The 20,467-nt window shown below is 52.5% G+C and overlaps 1 protein-coding gene across 2 annotated transcripts in view; it reads left to right on the forward strand.

The window, feature by feature from the left end:
• Nucleotides 1–20,467, forward strand: part of GCN1 (GCN1 activator of EIF2AK4) — a 746,722-nt gene that overhangs the window by 600,759 nt on the left and 125,496 nt on the right. For both annotated transcript variants that reach the window (XM_086942874.1, XM_086942875.1), the window contains exons 53-56: nt 861–975; nt 1,076–1,172; nt 1,487–1,635; nt 15,003–15,110. In XM_086942874.1, coding sequence (XP_086799000.1) covers nt 861–975; nt 1,076–1,172; nt 1,487–1,635; nt 15,003–15,110 — 469 coding nt within the window. The remainder of the gene's footprint in view (nt 1–860; nt 976–1,075; nt 1,173–1,486; nt 1,636–15,002; nt 15,111–20,467) is intronic.

The following is a 20,467-nucleotide window of genomic DNA, read 5'->3' on the forward strand; positions in this document are numbered from 1 at the left end:
AAACAAGACAACTGGTCACTTGATAGCCAAGTGACCAGGCCTTTAGCACCTCTGTAATTCCCTAGCAAGTGGTACCTCTGGTACCTAGGGCATAAGTTCTAAAGAAGGTCCCTGAGAGCTGCAGCATATCTTGTACCACACTAAGGAACGCAGCACCTAACGCATACACACTGCCACTAAAGGCTGCGTGACAAGGTGCTCTGAAAAGTTAAAGCACGACATAGCACACACTTGTGTGCCATGACCCCTAAAACTGCATGTAATATTTGTAATGCACTCCTGCAGCAAGCCTTGTCGACCTAAGGTAGGGTGCATTATATTACATGTGAGGACATATCTACATGAGCATTCTCATTCAGCTTGCAGAGCATATATTGTAATTTAAAATGGTAAAACTATGATAACCAACTTGCCATGACAGACTCCGTGATCCTTCTCGGGCCTCTCACCCATGCAAGGGTCAAACTTAACCCCCACCTTTGCTTGCTGCACTGTTTAAACATTCAGACCCCTTCCTGCCATGAAACTGGAGCAGTTGAGTGTCTTGGATGAGCTTGTGTTCCTGCAACATTTGGTTGTCAATTTCACACCTTGCGTGTTTTGGAGAAGAAATCAGTTTGATGTCACCCTTCTCTTTTTTTCCAACCATATGCATGTATGTATGCACATTTGTTGATCATGTGTATGTATGTGTGTGTGTGCGCGTGTGGGGTAGGTTGTGGGAGTTGGTCTGAGGGATCAGATATATATATTAATATGGTAGTACAAATACATGATCATTTTGACCATGTGAGCATTTTTATAATAGCTGATTTTATGCTGACTCTGAGATTCTTACGTTTATCCACTTTTTGGTACAGGGAGACTATGCTGCAGGCCCTGCGGTTTGTCACTCAGGGAGCTGGTGTGAAAATAGATGCAACAATACGTAAAAATATAGTTGCAGCACTGCTAGGAATGCTTGGGCACGACGAGGTACGTGATTTGTACACTGAAGCCAAATTGCTACTGCTTGTTAGCTTTATATTGATACCAACATCTATGTTTCAACTATTTGTTTGCTTTGCTTGAACAGGATGCCACTCGCATGGCCTCAGCAGGCTGTCTGGGAGAGCTGTGTACATTTCTTGCAGAAGATGAGCTTAGTAACGTCCTTCAGCAACATCTCCTAGGTACAGATTGTTTTCAGAATAACTTTTCGAATAATATGTGGCAGCTAACCTGTACTTCAATGTATTTAATCATCAAGCTCATGTTTACAGAGAATCTTGTCCAGCTTGGATAAGGATGAAATTTAAAAATATACTGGATTGTTAACTTACAACTCCTATTAGTATTTGAACGCATGATCAGCTGACAACTTCTGTCATACACTAAATATATTAAGAGGTGGAATGCTGATTTAGTCCAATTGGGCATTTGCCTTGAACTATGACATTTGATTTATGATTCAGATTTTTCCCCATTTGTCTCCTACATTTTACAGCGGACATTTCTGGCATTGACTGGATGGTGAGGCATGGTCGGAGCTTGGCGCTCTCTGTTGCCATAAATGTAGCTTCCAGCAAGCTCTGTACACCCAAGTACAGCAACAGTGTTCAAGCAATGGTTCTCAGCAATGCAACAGCTGACCGAGTAAGTAGACTTCCTCAACAATACAACAGCAAACTTGCGGTGGAGTCTGCCACTTTAGAAGAATTTCCTCCTGTAGAAAAGTTAGGATATGTCTGGGTGAACACTAGCACTGCTACTGCAGAGATAGTAAGATGATCTCCTTGAGGTTTCTCTGCAATGAATCTCTAGCCAAACACTTGTGAAGTGCCCAGTTGATCTTCACAAGTGCAAAACCCTGGTTTAATTGGCTTCCATGTATTCTCACCAATGTCACCACAGGCTGCCAATGCAGTGTCTTGGTGATACCCAATAGAAAATTGTTAATAACCAGCAGCAGAAGAAAAAGAAAGCTAGGTAAAGTGATCTCTCGGGGGAAGGACATGGATCTTATAGTGTAGGCATTGGTGCAGGTCCACTATTGTCGTCAGCGCCAAGACACCTCCGGGTATTCCTGCGCTCTATAAATCACAGTAACATTAACATCAGCACTTTTTTTCCAACTTTTTCTTTTGCCGTTATTGGAAATAAGGTACTGCAGCTGACAAATTATGAACATTCTGTTTCTTAAGTAGAAATTGCAAATATAAACATCTGTAGTGTCAAAGCAGACTGATTAAGAACTATCTCTAGTTTTTAGTTTCAGTTGCTAGAGAAAGGGCATGTTCTGGTGATCCAGGGAAGGGCATTTCTCAATTCTGAAGGACTAGAATGTCTTAATAGTGCAATAAATGGCAAGTAGCTGGTTCCAGACATACATTTTATCATTCAACTGTAAAATCTACAAGGAGTAAAACATAGCGACAATATTGTTATAGATTGCAGGGCCAGTTCAAATAAATATACAGGATAAGGCACAGTTAACCAACAGGCCAAAAAACCATGTATACCTTACATTTCAGTATCACACCACTGTTGCACAAAAATTATCCCATGATTCGCCTCAAAACTTAGTATATTTGTATGAGTCTATTAGTGAAAATTGGCCCATGCATCTCAACCACTCCTGGATAGTAGAGGGAAGGCTTAGTGGATTACCAATATCTAAACATCTGTATCTGAAAGAAACACGTTAGTGTTAGATTCCTTACCTTAGAATATCCCCAGGCGTCAGTCTGGATCCGGAAACTTTTGCGTAGCAGTACCCCTGCGCGTCGGTAGGCGTCGTCTGCAGGCGTCCCCTGCGGCTCCGCGTCCGTCGTCGGCGTCGTGCGCCGTGATGACGTCGCTGGAGTATATAGACGCCGCCTCCGCGCGCTGACGTCAGTTCTTCTTTTTTCCGCGCCAGTGGACGCAGATCTGAAGAGCAGTACTCCGGTCTTTTGACCAAGTTTTTCAATAGTTATTTCTCTCTTTGTGCCTGATAGGATGCCTGGGTTCAAGCACTGTGATGACTGTGAGCGCACGATGTCGGTCACAGACCATCACCGCCTCTGTCTCCGGTGTCTGGGCCCCGACCACGACGTGGACTCCTGTGTCCACTGCCGGGCCCTCACCAACAAGGCTAGGCGGGAGCGGTCCCGCAAGCTACTGGAGCTCCGGGTGTCGGCCCCACGTCGGGACCGGGAGCGGTCCCGGTCCGGCCGGAGGTCGAGAGAGCGTTCGAGGGAGCGGTCGCGGAGCCGCGCCGAGCGTTCCGGATGTCGACACCACTCGTCAGGCTCATCAGGTAAGAAGCACAAGAAGTCGGGGCGTCGTCATCGTACCCCCGACTCCCCCCGACGCTCGCGCGATGCGGCCGGGGGCTCGGGTGACCCCAACCCCGCGGCTCCGCGAGAGTCGCCGGCGGGGCCTGCCTCATACCCTCCGGTCCCTGGGCACGGCGCGACGCCTGAGGAGATCGAGGCGTTCCTCATGGCCATGAGGGCGCTCGCTTCTCCGACGGGGCCTACGGCGCCTTCGGGCCCAGTGCTACCGTCTGGGGGCCCTGGCGGTTCGGGTGTCCCTGCCTCGGCGCCGTCGGGTGCTCCGGCCCCGGCGCCGCCGACGGCTCCGACCCCGGCGCCGCAAGGGCCTTCGGGATCGGCGCCGGCTGGTCTTCCGGCCTCCCCGGCGCCGTTACCATCGGGGTTACCCCCGACGCCGCCCCCGCGCGGCGCCGGTTCTCCGGTGCCGGCTCCGGCCGGCGGCGGGGTTCCGGCGCCGGCTCCGGGCGGCGCCGTTCCCCTACCTTCCCCGACGCCGGACGCGGAGCCGGACCGGCGTCGCTCGACGCCGGTCCCGGCGCCAATGGGGCCCATGAACCCCGAGGAGCCGGTCTACATCGTTGACTCCGAATACGGAGAGGATGAAGAGTTCGGTGAAGGTTGGGAGGGGTCCGAGGACCCTCTGTCACGCGAGTGCCAGTATGACCCGGACTGGACAGGTGACTTGGGGGATGCCAGTGGTTTGGACGACTCTCCTAACCCTGGTTTGATCTCTCCTCCAACCGTGGCATCGGTGGAGGGAGCTGCATATTCAGTGGTGCTGATGAGGGCTGCCAAGGCCTTACACCTTGAGCTCCCCGTCGCGGCCGTGAGGCCTAACATCCTCACTGAGGTCTTCAAACCGCAGTCATGCCCACAGGAGCCACTGCTGCCGTTTAATGAAGCCTTATCAGACGTTCTGTTGGGCACGTGGTCCAGGCCCGCTTCAGGTGCGCCTGTTGATCGGAACGTGGCCAGGCGCCACCGTCCTTGTCCGGACGACCCCAAGTTCCTGTCTACCCACCCCACTCCTGAGAGTCTGGTGATCCAGGCCTCGACCTCCCAGTCTGCATTCCCGTCGGCCCCGCCCGACCGGGAATCCAAGAGGTATGACCAGTTTGGCAAGAAGGTCTTCTCGTCCATTAGTTTGGGCCTGCGGTCTTGCAACACCGCTTGCCTCTTGGGCCGCTACACCCACTCTGTGTGGGATACGGTCGCGGAACTGCTGCCAGAATGCCCCATGGAGGTGCGGGCAAAACTCGGTCAGGCTGTGGCTGAGGGCCGAGATGCAGCGAAATATTAGATACGGTGTGGTCTTGATACGACCGACTCGCTGGGCAGAGCTATGTCAACGACAGTGGCGATTCGTCGCCACGCCTGGCTGAGATCCGCCAACTTTTCGGCTGATGTCCAGAATACATTGATGGACATGCCGTTCGATGGCTGTCACCTGTTCGGTGACAAGGCGGACCACGCGCTGGAACGCTTCAAGGACTCCAGGGTCACGGCCAAGTCCTTGGGTCTCTCGACCCAGCGTCAGCAAACGGGTTAGTTTCGTCCCTTTCGTGGCCAAGGAAGGAGCGCCCCCACACGTGCTGCCAGCCACGCGCCGCAACAATCCTTTTAACGCGGTGGCGGCCGTGGAAACCGCCCTGGCGGCGGTCGGGGACAACGGCGGGGTCAGACCACACCTCCCCCCGCAGCATCTGCCTCAAAATCCTCCTAGTCCGTGCTTTCGGCCCCATGTGACGCCAGTGGGTGGCAGGGTTCGCCATCACCACGCTCACTGGCGCACGATCACTTCGGACAGGTGGGTGCTGCAAATCGTCCGAAGGGGCTACTCCCTCCCCTTCGAGACCACTCCTCCAGCCATGCCACCGCAGAACCACCGTGTGTCGGGGGACCACTTGACACTTCTGCAGGAGGAAGTTACGGCCCTCTTGGCCAAGGGGGCCATCGAGCGCGTTCCTGGGCCAGAAGTAGGGCGTGGTTGCTATTCCCACTACTTTCTGGTACCCAAGAAGGACAAGGGGGGCCTACGTCCTATCTTGGATCTACGGAACGTCAACGGCTTCCTCCGGAAGGAGAAGTTCAAGATGTTGACGTTAGCTCAGGTCTTGGCTGCTCTAGACCCACAAGACTGGATGGTAGCGTTGGACTTGCAGGATGCCTATTTTTACATCCCCGTCCTGCCGGCCCACCGGCGTTACCTGCGGTTCACGGTAGGCCAGGAGCACTTTCAGTTTATCGTGCTTCCCTTCGGCCTTACCAGCGCCCCACGGGTGTTCACAAAGGTGATGGCGGTGGTCGCAGCCCATCTGCGCAGGTTGGGGATTTCAGTCTTCCCCTACCTAGACGACTGGTTGTTGAAGGCGGGCTCGCCCCAGACAGTCGTCCACCACCTTCAGATGACGGCAGACCTCTTGCACGACCTGGGGTTCTCCATCAATGTGCCGAAATCACACCTGTGTCCCTCTCAGAAGCTCCTTTTCATCGGAGCGGTTCTGGACTCGGCGCAGTTTCGGGTTTATCCTCCGGAACGGCGGGTCCGGGATATTCAGGCTTTGATTCCCATCTTTCAGCCGCTATCCCGGGTTTCGGTCAGGTTGACGCTGCGGCTGCTGGGACTGATGGCTTCCTGCATCCTTCTGGTGCATCACGCCCGGTGGCGGATGCGGGCTCTGCAGTGGGACCTGAACTTTCAGTGGGCCCAGCATCAGGGCAACTTGTCCGACCACGTCTTGATCTCGGAGGGCGCTGCGAGACAACTGCAGTGGTGGCTTACGGACCGCGATTGGGTCAGAGGCAGATCCCTCTCCCTTCCCCAACCGGAGCACGTCGTCGTGACGGACGCGTCACTCCAGGGCTGGGGTGGCCACTTGGGAGAGGCAGAGATCAGAGGCATCTGGTCTCCGGTGGAGTCCTGGCTCCATATCAACCTGTTGGAGCTGCGGGCGATTCGTCTGGCACTGAAGGCATTCCTCCCCTTTGTCAACGGGTGTGTAGTGCAGGTGTTCACAGACAACACCACCGCCATGTGGTACTGCAACAAACAGGGCGGAGTGGGGTCGTGGACCCTTTGCCAGGAGGCTCTGCGCCTCTGGCAACGGCTGGAACGTCAGGGCGTGTTTCTGACGGTTCAACACCTGGCAGGTTCTCTGAACGCCAGGGCGGACGAACTCAGCCGTCGGTGCTCGATGGATCACGAATGGCGTCTGAACTCGGACGTGGCGCAAGGCATCTTTCTGCAATGGGGAGAGCCTTGGTTAGATCTATTCGCCACAGAAGAGAACGCGCAATGTCATCAGTTCTGCGCGTTGGAGTTTCCAAGACGGCACTCGCACGGCGACGCCTTTCTGCGCGAGTGGAGTTGCGGTCTGTTATACGCCTTTCCGCCTATACCACTTCTGCCCAGAGTGCTGAAGAAGATCAGGCGTGACCGGGCCCAAGTTATCCTTGTGGCTCCGGACTGGGCTCGAAGGTACTGGTATCCCGAGCTACTCAGCATGTCAGTCGGTCCCCCGATCCGCCTGCCCCTTCAGGAGGACCTTCTGTCGCAGCAGCAGGGGACGGTCCTCCACCCGAACCTGTCCAGTCTCCACCTCCATGCTTGGAGATTGAGCGGCGGCAGTTGAGGCCATTTGACTTGCCTCCTGAAGTCTGTGATGTTATTCTGGCAGCCAGGCGTCCCTCCACTAAGTCGGTATACGCCTGTCGGTGGAACAGATTTGTGGCATGGTGCACAGCAAAGGCTGTGGATCCTCTTTCTGCCCCTCTTTCGGAGGTTCTTCTGTTTCTTCTTTCTCTTGCCCAGCAGGGCTCTGCTCTGGGCACTATCAAGGGCTACCTTTCTGCCCTTTCAGCCTTCTTGAGGCTTCCTGATCAGCCTTCTTTGTTCAAATCCCCGATTGTAACTCGATTCTTAAAAGGCATCACTCACATGTTTCCACCTGTTCCGTTTGTGATGCCTCAGTGGGATTTGAACTTGGTTCTAACTTTCCTGATGTGTGCTCCCTTTGAGCCCCTTCATTCTTGTCCTCTCCGTCTCCTGACTTTAAAGACGGCTTTCCTGGTTGCCATCACCTCTGCCAGGAGGGTGAGTGAGCTCCAGGCTCTTTCTGTCCGACCTCCTTTCCTGTCCATTCATCCTGACAAGGTGGTTCTGAGGACTAGACCTTCTTTCCTGCCCAAGGTTGTTTCGGCCTTTCACATCGGGCAGTCCATCACCCTCCCTTCCTTCTTCCCGCCTCCGCATCCTTCAAAGGATGAAGAGCGGCTCCATCGTCTGGACCCAAAACGTGCGCTTTCATTCTATATGGATCGCACACGCCAGTTCCGGGTGGATGACCAACTGTTTGTTGGCTACGTGGGTGCGAAGAAGGGATGGGCGGTTTGTAAACTAACCATCTCTCGATGGGTCGTTCTCTGCATCAAAGCGTGCTACTCTTTGGCTCGGAAGGAGCCTCCTGTTGGGCTGAGGGCCCATTCCACTCGGGCCACGGCGGCTACTACTGCCCTGGGCCGGGGAGTTCCCTTGCAGGACATTTGCCAAGCGGCTACGTGGGCCTCGCTGCACACATTTGCGAGGCACTACTGCCTGGACAGTCAAGTCCGGAGGGATGGCTTCTTTGGCCGTTCTGTCCTCCAGGACTTTCTGGCGTAGTTTTGTATTGGTTCGCAGACCCACCACCGGGGTTGGTATTGCTGGGGTATGTATTCTAAGGTAAGGAATCTAACACTAACGTGTTTCTTTCAGATGAACAAGTTACTTACCTTCGGTAACGATATATCTGTAAGAAACATTAGTTAGTGTTAGATTCCTTACCGAACCCACCCATCCTCCCCGTTCTGCGAACTGATACCTAGGGTTAAGGTCATCCCTTTCAGGGCCCTAGTTTTACATGGCACCAGTGTTGGTTCTCTCATGGCTCTGCGTCTCCTGGCGCGGAAAAGCTGTGTGCAAAGAACTGACGTCAGCGCGCGGAGGCGGCGTCTATATACTCCAGCGACGTCATCACGACGCCGACGACGGACGCGGAGCCGCAGGGGACGCCTGCAGACGACGCCTACCGACGCGCAGGGGTACTGCTACGCAAAAGTTTCCGGATCCAGACTGACGCCTGGGGATATTCTAAGGTAAGGAATCTAACACTAACTAATGTTTCTTACAGATATATCGTTACCGAAGGTAAGTAACTTGTTCGTCTGGCACTGAAGGCATTCCTCCCCTTTGTCAACGGGAGTGTAGTGCAGGTGTTCACCGACAACACCACCGCCATGTGGTATTGCAACAAACAGGGCGGAGTGGGGTCGTGGACCCTTTGCCAGGAGGCTCTGCGCCTCTGGCAATGGCTGGAACGTCAGGGCGTGACTCTGACGGTTCAACACCTGGCAGGTTCCCTGAACGCCAGGGCGGACGAACTCAGCCGTCGGTGCTCGATGGATCACGAATGGCGTCTGAACTCGGACGTGGCGCAAGGCATCTTTCTGCAATGGGGAGAGCCTTGGTTAGATCTATTCGCCACAGAAGAGAACGCGCAATGTCATCAGTTCTGCGCGTTGGAGTTTCCAAGACGGCACTCGCACGGCGACGCCTTTCGGCGCAAGTGGAGTTGCGGTCTGTTATACGCCTTTCCGCCTATACCACTTCTGCCCAGAGTGCTGAAGAAGATCAGGCACGACCGGGCCCAAGTTATCCTTGTGGCTCCGGACTGGGCTCGAAGGTACTGGTATCCCGAGCTACTCAGCATGTCAGTCGGTCCCCCGATCCGCCTGCCCCTTCAGGAGGACCTTCTGTCGCAGCAGCAGGGGACGGTCCTCCACCCGAACCTGTCCAGTCTCCACCTCCATGCTTGGAGATTGAGCGGCGGCAGTTGAGGCCATTTGACTTGCCTCCTGAAGTCTGTGATGTGATTCTGGCAGCCAGGCGTCCCTCCACTAAGTCGGTATACGCCTGTCAGTGGAACAGATTTGTGGCATGGTGCACAGCAAAGGCTGTGGATCCTCTTTCTGCCCCTCTTTCGGAGGTTCTTCTGTTTCTTCTTTCTCTTGTCCAGCAGGGCTCTGCTGTGGGCACTATCAAGGGCTACCTTTTTGCCCTTTCAGCCTTCTTGAGGCTTCCTGATCAGCCTTCTTTGTTCAAATCCCCGATTGTCACTCGATTCTTGAAGGGCATCACTCACATGTTTCCACCTGTTCCGTTTGTGATGCCCCAGTGGGATTTGAACCTGGTTCTAACCTTTCTGATGTGTGCTCCCTTTGAGCCCCTTCATTCTTGTCCTCTCCGTCTCCTGACTTTAAAGATGGCTTTCCTGGTTGCCATCACCTCTGCCAGGAGAGTGAGTTAGCTCCAGGCTCTTTCTGTCCAACCCCCTTTCCTGTCCATTCATCCTGACAAGGTGGTTCTGAGGACTAGACCTTCTTTCCTGCCCAAGGTTGTTTCGGCCTTTCACATCGGGCAGTCCATCACCCTCCCTTCCTTCTTCCCGCCTCCGCATCCTTCAAAGGATGAGGAGCGGCTCCATCGTCTGGACCCAAAACATGCGCTTTCATTTTACATGGATCGCACACGCCAGTTCCGGGTGGATGACCAGCTTTTTGTTGGCTACGTGGGTGCGAAGAAGGGACGGGCGGTCTGTAAACGAACCATCTCTCGATGGGTCGTTCTCTGCATCAAAGCGTGCTACTCTTTGGCTCGGAAGGAGCCTCCTGTTGGGCTGAGGGCCCATTCCACTCGGGCCACGGCGGCTACTACTGCCCTGGGCCGGGGAGTCCCCTTGCAGGACATTTGCCAGGCGGCTACGTGGGCCTCGCTGCACACCTTTGCGAGGCACTACTGCCTGGACAGTCAAGTCCGGAGGGATGGCTTCTTTGGCCGTTCTGTCCTCCAGGACTTTCTGGTGTAGTTTTGTATTGGTTCGCAGACCCACCACCGGGGTTGGTATTGCTGGGGTATGTATTTTAAGGTAAGGAATCTAACACTAACGTGTTTCTTTCAGATGAACAAGTTACTTACCTTCGGTAACGATATATCTGTAAGAAACATTAGTTAGTGTTAGATTCCTTACCGAACCCACCCATCCTCCCCGTTCTGCGAACTGATACCTAGGGTTAAGGACATCCCTTTCAGGGTCCTAGTTTTACATGGCACCAGTGTTGGTTCTCTCATGGCTCTGCGTCTCCTGGCGCGGAAAAGCTGTGTGCAAAGAACTGACGTCAGCGTGCGGCGGCGGCGTCTATATACTCCAGCGACGTCATCACGGCGCACGACGCCGACGACGGACGCGGAGCCGCAGGGGACGCCTGCAGACGACGCCTACCGACGCGCAGGGGTACTGCTACGCAAAAGTTTCCGGATCCAGACTGACGCCTGGGGATATTCTAAGGTAAGGAATCTAACACTAACTAATGTTTCTTACAGATATATCGTTACCGAAGGTAAGTAACTTGTTCTTTAGTCCATAAGAGCCGCAGGCCCATGAGTTTGCTTGCCTTTTGTATTACCACCTTCCCCAATAATGCCATGGAGCACTGTTCTGGAAGAGTGTGTGACCTGTATCCAAAAACAGCAGACTTGACCATTGAGATCTAGAGCCAATAATAAAGTATCCTCTTGTTACTTGTAGTAAATCTACACTTGTGACAAGCACATCAGACAGTTTGTGAAATTACCACCACCCATCTTTCCTGTGGAGATTATGGGGTTTATTATATCCAGTGGAAATATTTGAATTGTATGAAGCATAACTTGACCGATGTGACCATTTTTCATGACACTGTTAGTGCTTCTCACCATTCACCATTGTCTAAGGGACTGAGATCTCCAACCCATTTAGTGATGAGGTGCATTAATGATTATGGTGCAGCAGACCTGTGGGATGGCTTTAGTTTCCAATCACTCAAATGTCAATTTAGCGTCAAGGGGCTCAAAAAGCGCGCTGAGGGCGACCGCATGCTCACCCGAGATGTTTATGTATCCTATGTCTATTGTGGTAAACCTTCAATAAAAGATTTAAACCAAAAAAAAAGCGCGCTGAAACTAGACCTGTACATCTTAAGAGCTTGACACAGTTGAAGGTACACATAAAATTTAGATTTGTGTATCAAGAATTAGTCATTCAATATTTGGAAGGATTTAATATGGTCTTTAGTTCAAAGCCCAGTTTCTCCAACCCCCAGTTTAGAAATGCCAATATTATCCCACCCACCGAATCCAGAAAGCTAAACTTTCTGATGGATGTTACTAACTGCAGATTCCTTACCTTTAAAATATTCTCACTTTGCAGACTTGACCCAGAGAAATTCTTCAGCAGTGCTCCTGAGCACTAGAAGTTGGCACCATGTGGCTCCTCAGTGACTTGGTACTGCCCTGGAAACAGTACACCTCTACATAGGGGACACCCCTGTATCACTGCTATCAGTTTCTTTCGTTCCGCTCCATTCGATGCGAATCCAGACCTCGTCTCCCAACTTTCAGTTTTCTGATGCCTCCAAAATTTACCTCAGCTAGTGTTCAGCGGATCATGTGCTGCTCGAAAATGACAGGATTCAAGCCATAAACCTGCACCTGTGTGTTCAGCGCTTGGGCTTTGTTCTTGAATGCAAGTTGTACCCTTGTGTACCCAAACCTGGAACAGGCGACAAAACTTTGTTGCGGAACATAAGAAGAGGTAAAGGTTGATGCATATTGTAGGAAGGTGGATACCTGACTATGGTTACCCCAGATTTTTTGCCTAGTGTTTAGCTGGTTTTCGACTTAGTTGGCCCGGGACCCTGCCAATCAGGGCCCCAGGCTATCTGCTCTCTCTGTAAAATGGATCCATGTACCTTATGTACATCTCCAATTGGATATTGGGTCACCTTATCAGCCCCTGTACAGTGTACTATAGGTACCCAGGGCAGAGGTGCATCCAAGGCCTACCAGGGGCTGCAGCATGTATTATGCCACCCCTGGCTGGCCATCTAAACAGACACAACTGGCTGGTAACACAGCTGGGGCAAGGTGGTGTAATCACTCTTTGCTTTAGATATAGTATACCTATATCTAACCCCAAAATGGACACATATACTCCTATAAGTCACTCCTATGACAGGCCTTATCAATCCTGAAGGCATAGTGCTTGGAATTATGTGAGATGGTGCTCTAGCATGAGCTGAGCCTGTCTGCAGCTTTCGGAACCATGTCCTTATAGCTGTTCCATGATAACTCTATACCATATACTCTTAAGTGCATTATAATCCTCGCGGTTATTGCTAACTTTGGCATAGCATTATCGAAACATGTCTAGTAAGGTGTCATACGCTTTGGAATACTACCGCCTTGCCAGTTCTGGCGACGGGGGTAGCATTCCACCCTTCTAGAGGGATAAGACATGTAGGTAACTGTAACCCCGGTTAAAGTTAAACAGATCCTCAGCATCACAAAATGGATGCTGCTGCCTCAGACACAAGTCTGACCTCCTGCAGCTGGGAGTCCTTCCAGCACCGGAGGCCTGGACAAAGGGTTTCCTGCCTGGGGAAGTGCCAGCACCACCCCAGACAGGACTTTGTGTATCCAGATAGGCAGGGCTGAAAGGAATGAGACATGCCTGGGGCACACAAGGTGTTCCTGTGCATACCCCGGTTCAAACCAGTTGCTGGGGCACTCCAGCCCATCTCTGGAGCGAAACCGGACAAAGGATAGGGGGTGTAACCACCCCCCTTCCTGGTCCCACCCATGGGAGGGACCTAGTCACTAGTACAGCCCCCTTTAGCAGAATAAAGGTAGGAGCTGGTCCCATTCCAAATTAGATTATCCTGAACAACTTTACAAGAAGAAACTCTGGACTTCGACGTTCTGCTCCACAGAAGACTGAAGAAATCTCCCTTGTGGCCAAGGAGTGACCACCCTGCACAAGCAGGCACCATCAAGTGTCCTAGCGGTTAACTTTGTCGTCCTTCCTGCCGGATCCAGACCTCAGAGCTCGACGAGACCCGGACTCCCAGACCTCTCCGACCTCTACCCACAACTGCAGCACAGCTGAGACCCGTGGGTGCAATGAGACATGTGGGACCGGCCATCTTTAAAGAACTGCACTTCGCTTCCAGCACGACCTCTGAGGCACCATCGAGAAAGTGCTTTGGGGATTGAGAAGCCCCAGCCCCGAGCAGCTCCTGCACCGAAGACCAGCCCTCCAGCCTCCACGAGATCTGAGTGGGGCCCTTCTGCTTGGTTGTTGCTCGCCGCGTTGTCTAGTCACTTGCCGGCTGGCTTGTGGCCTCCTAGACAACGAACCTTGAAATCTCTTCCAAAAGAGAAGTTCCCCGGACCCTCCTGGTCCGCACCAGACGCCATCTTCACTCACCGCGTGGGTTCCCTTTGCCAAGGCCTGTTGACTCCGATCTCGGAACAGACAGCGAGAGCCTGCGTGGGACAGCTCGTGCCTCCATCCTGGTCGTCGAAGACACCTCCTGGTTCACGTGGCTGCAGAGCCAAGCGTCACCTCTTCACCTGATCGCGACAACATCATCTGGTTCCCTCCTGGTTCCACGCCGGTCACTGGCTAGTGACTTTGAACCTTGTCCCCTCTGCTTTCAGGTCTCGATCTTCCTCGATCCGCCTTTGGATCACTCTGGACATCTTCCTCCTTTCGGTGCTCATAGGTAGATTGACTCTCCTAGTGTCCAGGTATCCTGTAGTTTCAGTCTCAACCAGTCGGAACTGTCCTTACTTACCTATTTCGTAATTTGTTCATGCCCATTGACTTTGCATTGAAACACACGTGTGTGTTCTAACACTGCACACGCGTCCCGTGGGCCTCCTGCTCCTTACTTAAGGTTAGGGTAGTGTAGCCCCAGCAATTCTACAGCCTCTGGGCATCCTCATTTCCTATCGTTTTACTTATACCATTTACTTAGTATATGGTTTGCCGTGCCTCTAGGACACCATTGTAATTTGTGCAACTTACTGTATTTTTCTGAAGAGTATTGTTATGTGCTTAGCCCTCTGATCTCATAAAGAGTTCAGAGCTGTTTGTTAGTAATAAATATATTGTTTATTTTCATAACAACCTGTGTGGTGTCCTTTCATCTGGTATTCAAGGGGTTATATGTGGTAAAACAGCTGGCTTCACATGCCAAAAGAGTTTAGCCTAAGACTGCTTTGTCCATGCTACCAATAACTGGTCTATACGGTTGACTTACAACCAATCACCATAAGGGTTGTTTGGACTGATACAAGGTGATCACTAGAACTAGTGAGTATCATATATCAGGCCAACTTCTCACACATATGTCCTACTCCAAGTTGCGAGGCTGCTTACGATCGTTCAAGATCGGTTCTCACGTTCAGTCCCGTTCCAGCTCAACATCATTCAGTAGGTTAAAGATGCACCATATTACAAGGTCTACAGCAGTTTCTTATGTCAGTACGCACCTATGCACCCTGCTTCCCTGGTGTAGGTATCCTGGTTCCCAGTGTATCCACAGGTGGATTGACTCTCCAACCTTCCATTTTCCACAGGGTTGTCTGGGAAGGGTCCTTCTTCTTGAAAACTGCAACTGTGACTTACCCATTCACTTGTATTGAGCACCCAATTGTGTTCTTACCTTGGGTTGTTCTTTGGGTCTCCAGCTCTTCAGAGTTCACTCGATTATTAAGCCTCCTCTGTGTTTCCTGTGTGTTTCTGAAGTCTCACTGTTAATCCTACTATTATTTTTGTTCTGCAGATTCCAATCGCCATCAGTGGTATTAAGGGAATGGGCTTCCTCATGAAGCATTGCATTGAAGCAGAGGATGGAAATCTGCCTCCAAAGATTGCTAGCCTCTTCATTAAGGTATGTTCACAAAATGGTGTAGGATTTGCTGTTAAACTCCCCAAACATTTTGATTATATTTATAGTGCTGCTAACAAAGTAAAAGAATGGAGATCTCACTGCTTTTCCAGTGGATAATGCTAAAGGACATATTTCTGCCTCCTACATAACGTTAACCACATAAGAAAAGGATGGATGTTCTGATTGATCATAACCTATATATAATTAAAGAAAACTTACATCTTTTCTGACTAAGCATTCATCTGAATGTATTCCTCCTGTTGAAAACTAAAACATATGGCCTCCTCTGACCCTGCCCCAGTTCGGCCCCTACATTAATTAAATGAGCAAGCCGTTTCGTAGACTTTTTCTTACATAGTACCTCCAAGCATGCTTTTAGACCCGTAAAGGGAACCCCTTCCCCAGTCTTTTAATTCAAATCTTGAGAAAAATGTTGGCATGTTCATTTAATGAAGGTAGGGAAAGAGAAAGATAGACTGGGTCAGAGGAGGGTTTTTGTCTCTTTTTCAAGTACAAGTGTTTTCTTGGTTACAAATGAGATGAGAAAAGCGGTAGTTCGCAGAGATTCACAGCCTCTAGGAGTATCTATGATCAATCTTTAAGGTACTACATTTTTAGATAACTAGGCATTGCAAGTACAAGTTGTGAACAAATGGTAGCCCAGGTCTTTGTAATCAGGTAAGTACGCTTTTATTAAAAAATACTTTTCACTTTAAAAAAATCATTGCAGCCTGTGTACGTTGGTGCATGCACCACTTATGAAAGATGTATATAGGTTTACTATATCTAAGGGTCACTGCACTTAAACCCTATAAGTCACTCCTCTAGCAGGCTTTTACCATCCTGAGGGCAGGGTGCTTGGTTCTAAGTGAGAGTATGCCCCTTCATAGGCAGGACACCCCTGCAGCCTACGGAGTCCTTTCTCCCGTGTTGCCAGTGAAGCAGCCATATACTAAAATAGATGGGCATAACGTGACTGCTCGATGACCATCTCGAAAACTGCTGCAACAAACCCTATAATGTTTAGTGTCAAACATATTGGAATCTTATTTCCACACCGTTACCGGTGTGGGAGGTATGATTCCACCCACCGGGAGAGACCTTCGTTAAGCGCTCAATGTACCTGGTACCAGCCTTCTAGTCCAGAGCTCGAGCAGGGGACGGCAGAACAATAGGCACCCTGTCACAGGAAGTTGTGACCACCTCCCAGACAGGATATAGTGTATTAGAGCTGGATGGGTGTGCTTGCCAGCTACTGGAAGTCTGCCTGAGGGGCACATTTGGTTTCTCTGTGTGCGATTTCCTGCGCAGCGGAGCCAGCGCTGCTGTAGGAAGGGCGATTTCTCAGCCGCCATCACCACCCACGAGACTCGAGGCCACGCCCCTTACAACTAGCCACGCCCCCTCCCTGACGCTTATAACGCAGCGCTGAGCCACAAGCCGGTGTTGACAAACAGCTACCCTTTGAGGCGGAAGCCGGGGGTGTCGTTCCTCTATTCTTTTAAAAAAAACAGCGTAATTTGCACATTGTTGATTTCACAAACAAACTGTGTTTTCGTTTTTACTGCTCTTTTAATTGTGTTGCTCTGGGCTTTTGATGACAATTTCCTGCGCAGCGGAGCCAGCGCTGCTGTAGGAAGGGCGATTTCTCAGCCGCCATCACCACCCACGAGACTCGAGGCCACGCCCCTTACAACTAGCCACGCCCCCTCCCTGACGCTTATAACGCCGCGCTGAGCAACAAGCCGGTGTTGACAAACAGCTACCCTTGAGGCGGAAGCCGGAGGTGTCGCTCCTCTATTCTTTAAAAAAAAAAACAGATTCCTTAACTTAGAATATCTCCAGGCGTCGGACTAGATCCGGAAAAACTTTTCGCAGCAGCACATCGGCGCGCCGGGGGTGGCGTCGCATGGCTCAGCCCTGACGTCGTCCACGGACGTGACTTCAGCGGGAGCCATATATGCCCCTCTTGGCACGCTGCCGTCAGTTTTCTCCTTTTCTGCGTCCCAGTGCAGATCCTGGAAAACCAGCGGTTCCTTGACCTGTTTTTCGGTTCCTCACGATGCCTTCAGCGTCCCGGAACAGTGTGCGATGCCTTCGGGCTGTGAGGCATGTGAGACCTGTGCACGTCAGATGTCGGTAACGGACCCGCACGCCAACTGTATGTGGTGCCTCGAAGTGCACCACGACTCTAAAGAGTGCGACGATTGTCAGCCGATGAAACCAGAGTCCTTACGGGAGCGTCGGATGAATTTGCTGGCCGCACAGCTGTCCGGTCCTGCACCTTCGCGTCGCCGCTCTGCCTCTCAGGATCAAACCCACTCCAGAGGTCGTTCCCACAGAAGTCATTCGGATGCGGGTAAACACAAACGCAAGTACAGAAGTTCTTCCTCCCATACCTGTGACTGTGGCGTCTCCTCCATACCCCCCCTTTCCGTGTGCTGGAGCAACACAAGCCCAAATGGAGGCTTATTCTGAAGCACTCCCCCCTTACTTTGGGTCACCCCCTCTCCCTGGTGTGCCTTCGGGTCCAATAGAGGTAGAAGCACTCATGTTGGATCTTCGCCGGCAGATTCGTCCTCTGCACCGGCTGTGTGCATCGACTCCGGTTCCGGAGCGGATACGACGCCGACGGTACACGGCCCAGTGGGTCCTCCCAGTCGTCCGTCTAGCCCACCCGTTCAGTCTCCGCATAGCCCTCAGCAGCTCCCTGCATCAACGCCGGAGGCGGCGCTGGGCTCGACGCCCTGTTCCCCACATGTTGCAGTGGGGTCGACGTTGGATGGCGCCCAGCCAGAGTCCCCCTTGGAGGTCGTCGATGTCCAGGCGACTCCGGCTCAATGTCCTTTGACGCCGGTGCTGAGGTCCAGGTCTCCTCTATTTCAGGAGGTTAATATTCCACCCGACTCCTTAGACGTCGATGCCGGCGCCTCATCTTATGCCACACGCTGACGCTCCTCTGGTCACCCCTGATATGCGGCCGTTTCGGCCCATGGTGCAGGTACCTTGTGTGGACTCCGGATCAGCCCCTGGCTCCTACACTTTTACTGTCTAGTGGATGGGTTTGACATCATGCTGGGCACATGGGCGAGGCCTACCTTTGGTGACCCTGTTGATCGGACCTTAGCTCGTTGACACCGTCCTGCCCCTAATGATCCGCTCTGTCTGTCCCTTCAGGGCCTAGTTGTTCAGGTGGCCTTTGACTTAGTCTTCCTCCGCCCTGCCTCTGTTGCCTCCCACCAGGGAGTCTAGGTGGTTAGACGCATGTGGTCGCCAGCTTTTCGCCACTGCCAGTGCTGGCATCTGCGCCTTGAATACGGCTTGCGTGTTCGCAGGAGCATCCTTTTCCCTTTGCGACTTGGTCGAGGCTCTTCTACCTTCAATTCCAGAAGGCCCACGAGTAGAATTAATCTGCCTTCTGCATGATGGAAGTGGAATGGTGCAATTTTCCCTCCGCTCTACTCTTGACGCCACGGAGTCGGTGGGACGAGCTCTTGCTCGGTCTGTGGCTCTGCGCCACCATGCTTGGCTGCGTGACAGTCGTTTCCCGGACAATGTTCTGGATGCTCGTAGGGATCTGCCTTTCAATGGCGTGAACCTTTTTTGATAGCCACGCAGATTCAGCGGTCTTCTGCCTCAAGTCAGAGCTACTGTGAGTCTTTTTTTGCCTTATGAGTATTCTTTTATTCTGCGTAGGTGATGTTGCCTTGTAGGTTTAATTTCATACATATCCCGGTTCTCTGCGTAGCACCCGGATAGTGTAGGCGGTGGTTCCGCCATCTCAGTATTCTTTACGTGCAGCCAGACGGCTGGTTCTGTTTTTCCTTTCAGTCCTCTGAATGTGTATTTTGCCCAAGAGGACTTCCCTTGCAGGGGTTGACACTTACCCTATGTGGGGTATTTCTAGGCTATTTGGTGGCTGCCTAGCACTGGTACGCTCCTATGGAGTTTTTCGCAACAATCTTGCTGTGGGCCTCTTTTTCTGCTGTTCTGTGATCCTAATATCTGAAAGAAACACATTAGTGATCCATTCCTTACCTTCGAATATCCCCAGGAGTCAGACTGGATCCGCAAAGTTTTGCTTAGCAGTACCCCTGCGCGTCAGTAGGTGGCGTCTTGCGGCTCCGCGTCCGTCACTGGCGTCTGCGCCGAGATGTCACGGAGAGTACCTAGGTGCCACCCATGCGTGCTGACGTCAGTTCTTTCTTCTTCCTTTGCAAGTAAGCGCAGATCCGGATTGAGCACATACCTAAGTCACTTTTTGACTGCTATTTTGAGACTTTTGTCTCCCCTTTTTTCTCCTGGTGCACGTAGGGATGCCCGGCTTTAAGTCTTGTGGGGCCTTTCGCCGCAATATGTCTGTAGCAGACCCCACGATGTTTGCCTCTACTGCCTGGAGACCGATCATGACTCCCAAGACTGCCGTGCCATGGCCCCCAAGGCCTTGCGCGAGCGGCTTTGGAAATTGCTGGAGGTCCAGCATTCGTCATGCCGCCGCTCCTGATCTAGGGGCCGTTCCCGGGATCGGAGCCGTCGCTCCTCGGGCTACAAGTCTTCGCCATCGGATTCTGGTAAGCGACACCATAAATAGAAGTCGAAGAAGCGTGTTCGCTCTCGGACGTCCCCTCGTCACTCCTCCGAGGTGGACAAGGGGGACAGGGGCTTCGCCCCTGCGGCTCCTCTGTAGCCTGGGAGTACCGCGGTCTACCTACCATACCCGGGTCAGTCGGCGACTCCCGAACAGATGCAAGAGTTCCTTGCTGCCATGGACTGCCTTTTTAGGCCTAGGGCTCCCGCCGGCGCGTCTTCGGGCCCTGCGGTCCCGTGTCCAGATCCTGTTGGCCCCACGGCTCCGCCACCGGCTGCAGCCCCGGCGCCACAGTATTCCTACTCTGTTGGCCCCGGCCCCAGCGCCACGAGATGCAGCGTTTCCGGCTCCGGCCCTAGCGCCGCCCTCGCCTCCACCTTCGGTGCCGCATTGGGTGCCGTTCATCCCTCCCTTGCCCCAGTTCCAGGACTATTTAATTCCGATCTGGGATCCGCATTGGGAGGACTGGGATGGATCCGAGGACCCTCTTGCCCGGCAGTGTGACTCCGGGCTGGATTGGGTAGACTATCTGGAAGACGCTGGCGACCTTGATGTCTCTTCTGACCCGGGGTTTGCTTCTCCCCCGCCTACAATGGAGGAGGGCGCTTCCTACACGATAGTGCTCCGTCGGGCTGCTGAGGCCCTCAACCTCCCCACAGTGACCCTCAAAACCAACCTCTTTACTGAGGTGCTCCAGACGGCGTCTACTTCATCGGAGCCGTTGCTTCCCTTTAATGACGCCCTGACCGAGGTCCTCTTGGGCACTTGG

This window comes from Lissotriton vulgaris, chromosome 11 (assembly GCF_964263255.1).
Source record: "Lissotriton vulgaris chromosome 11, aLisVul1.2, whole genome shotgun sequence".
Lineage (NCBI taxonomy): Eukaryota > Metazoa > Chordata > Amphibia > Caudata > Salamandridae > Lissotriton > Lissotriton vulgaris.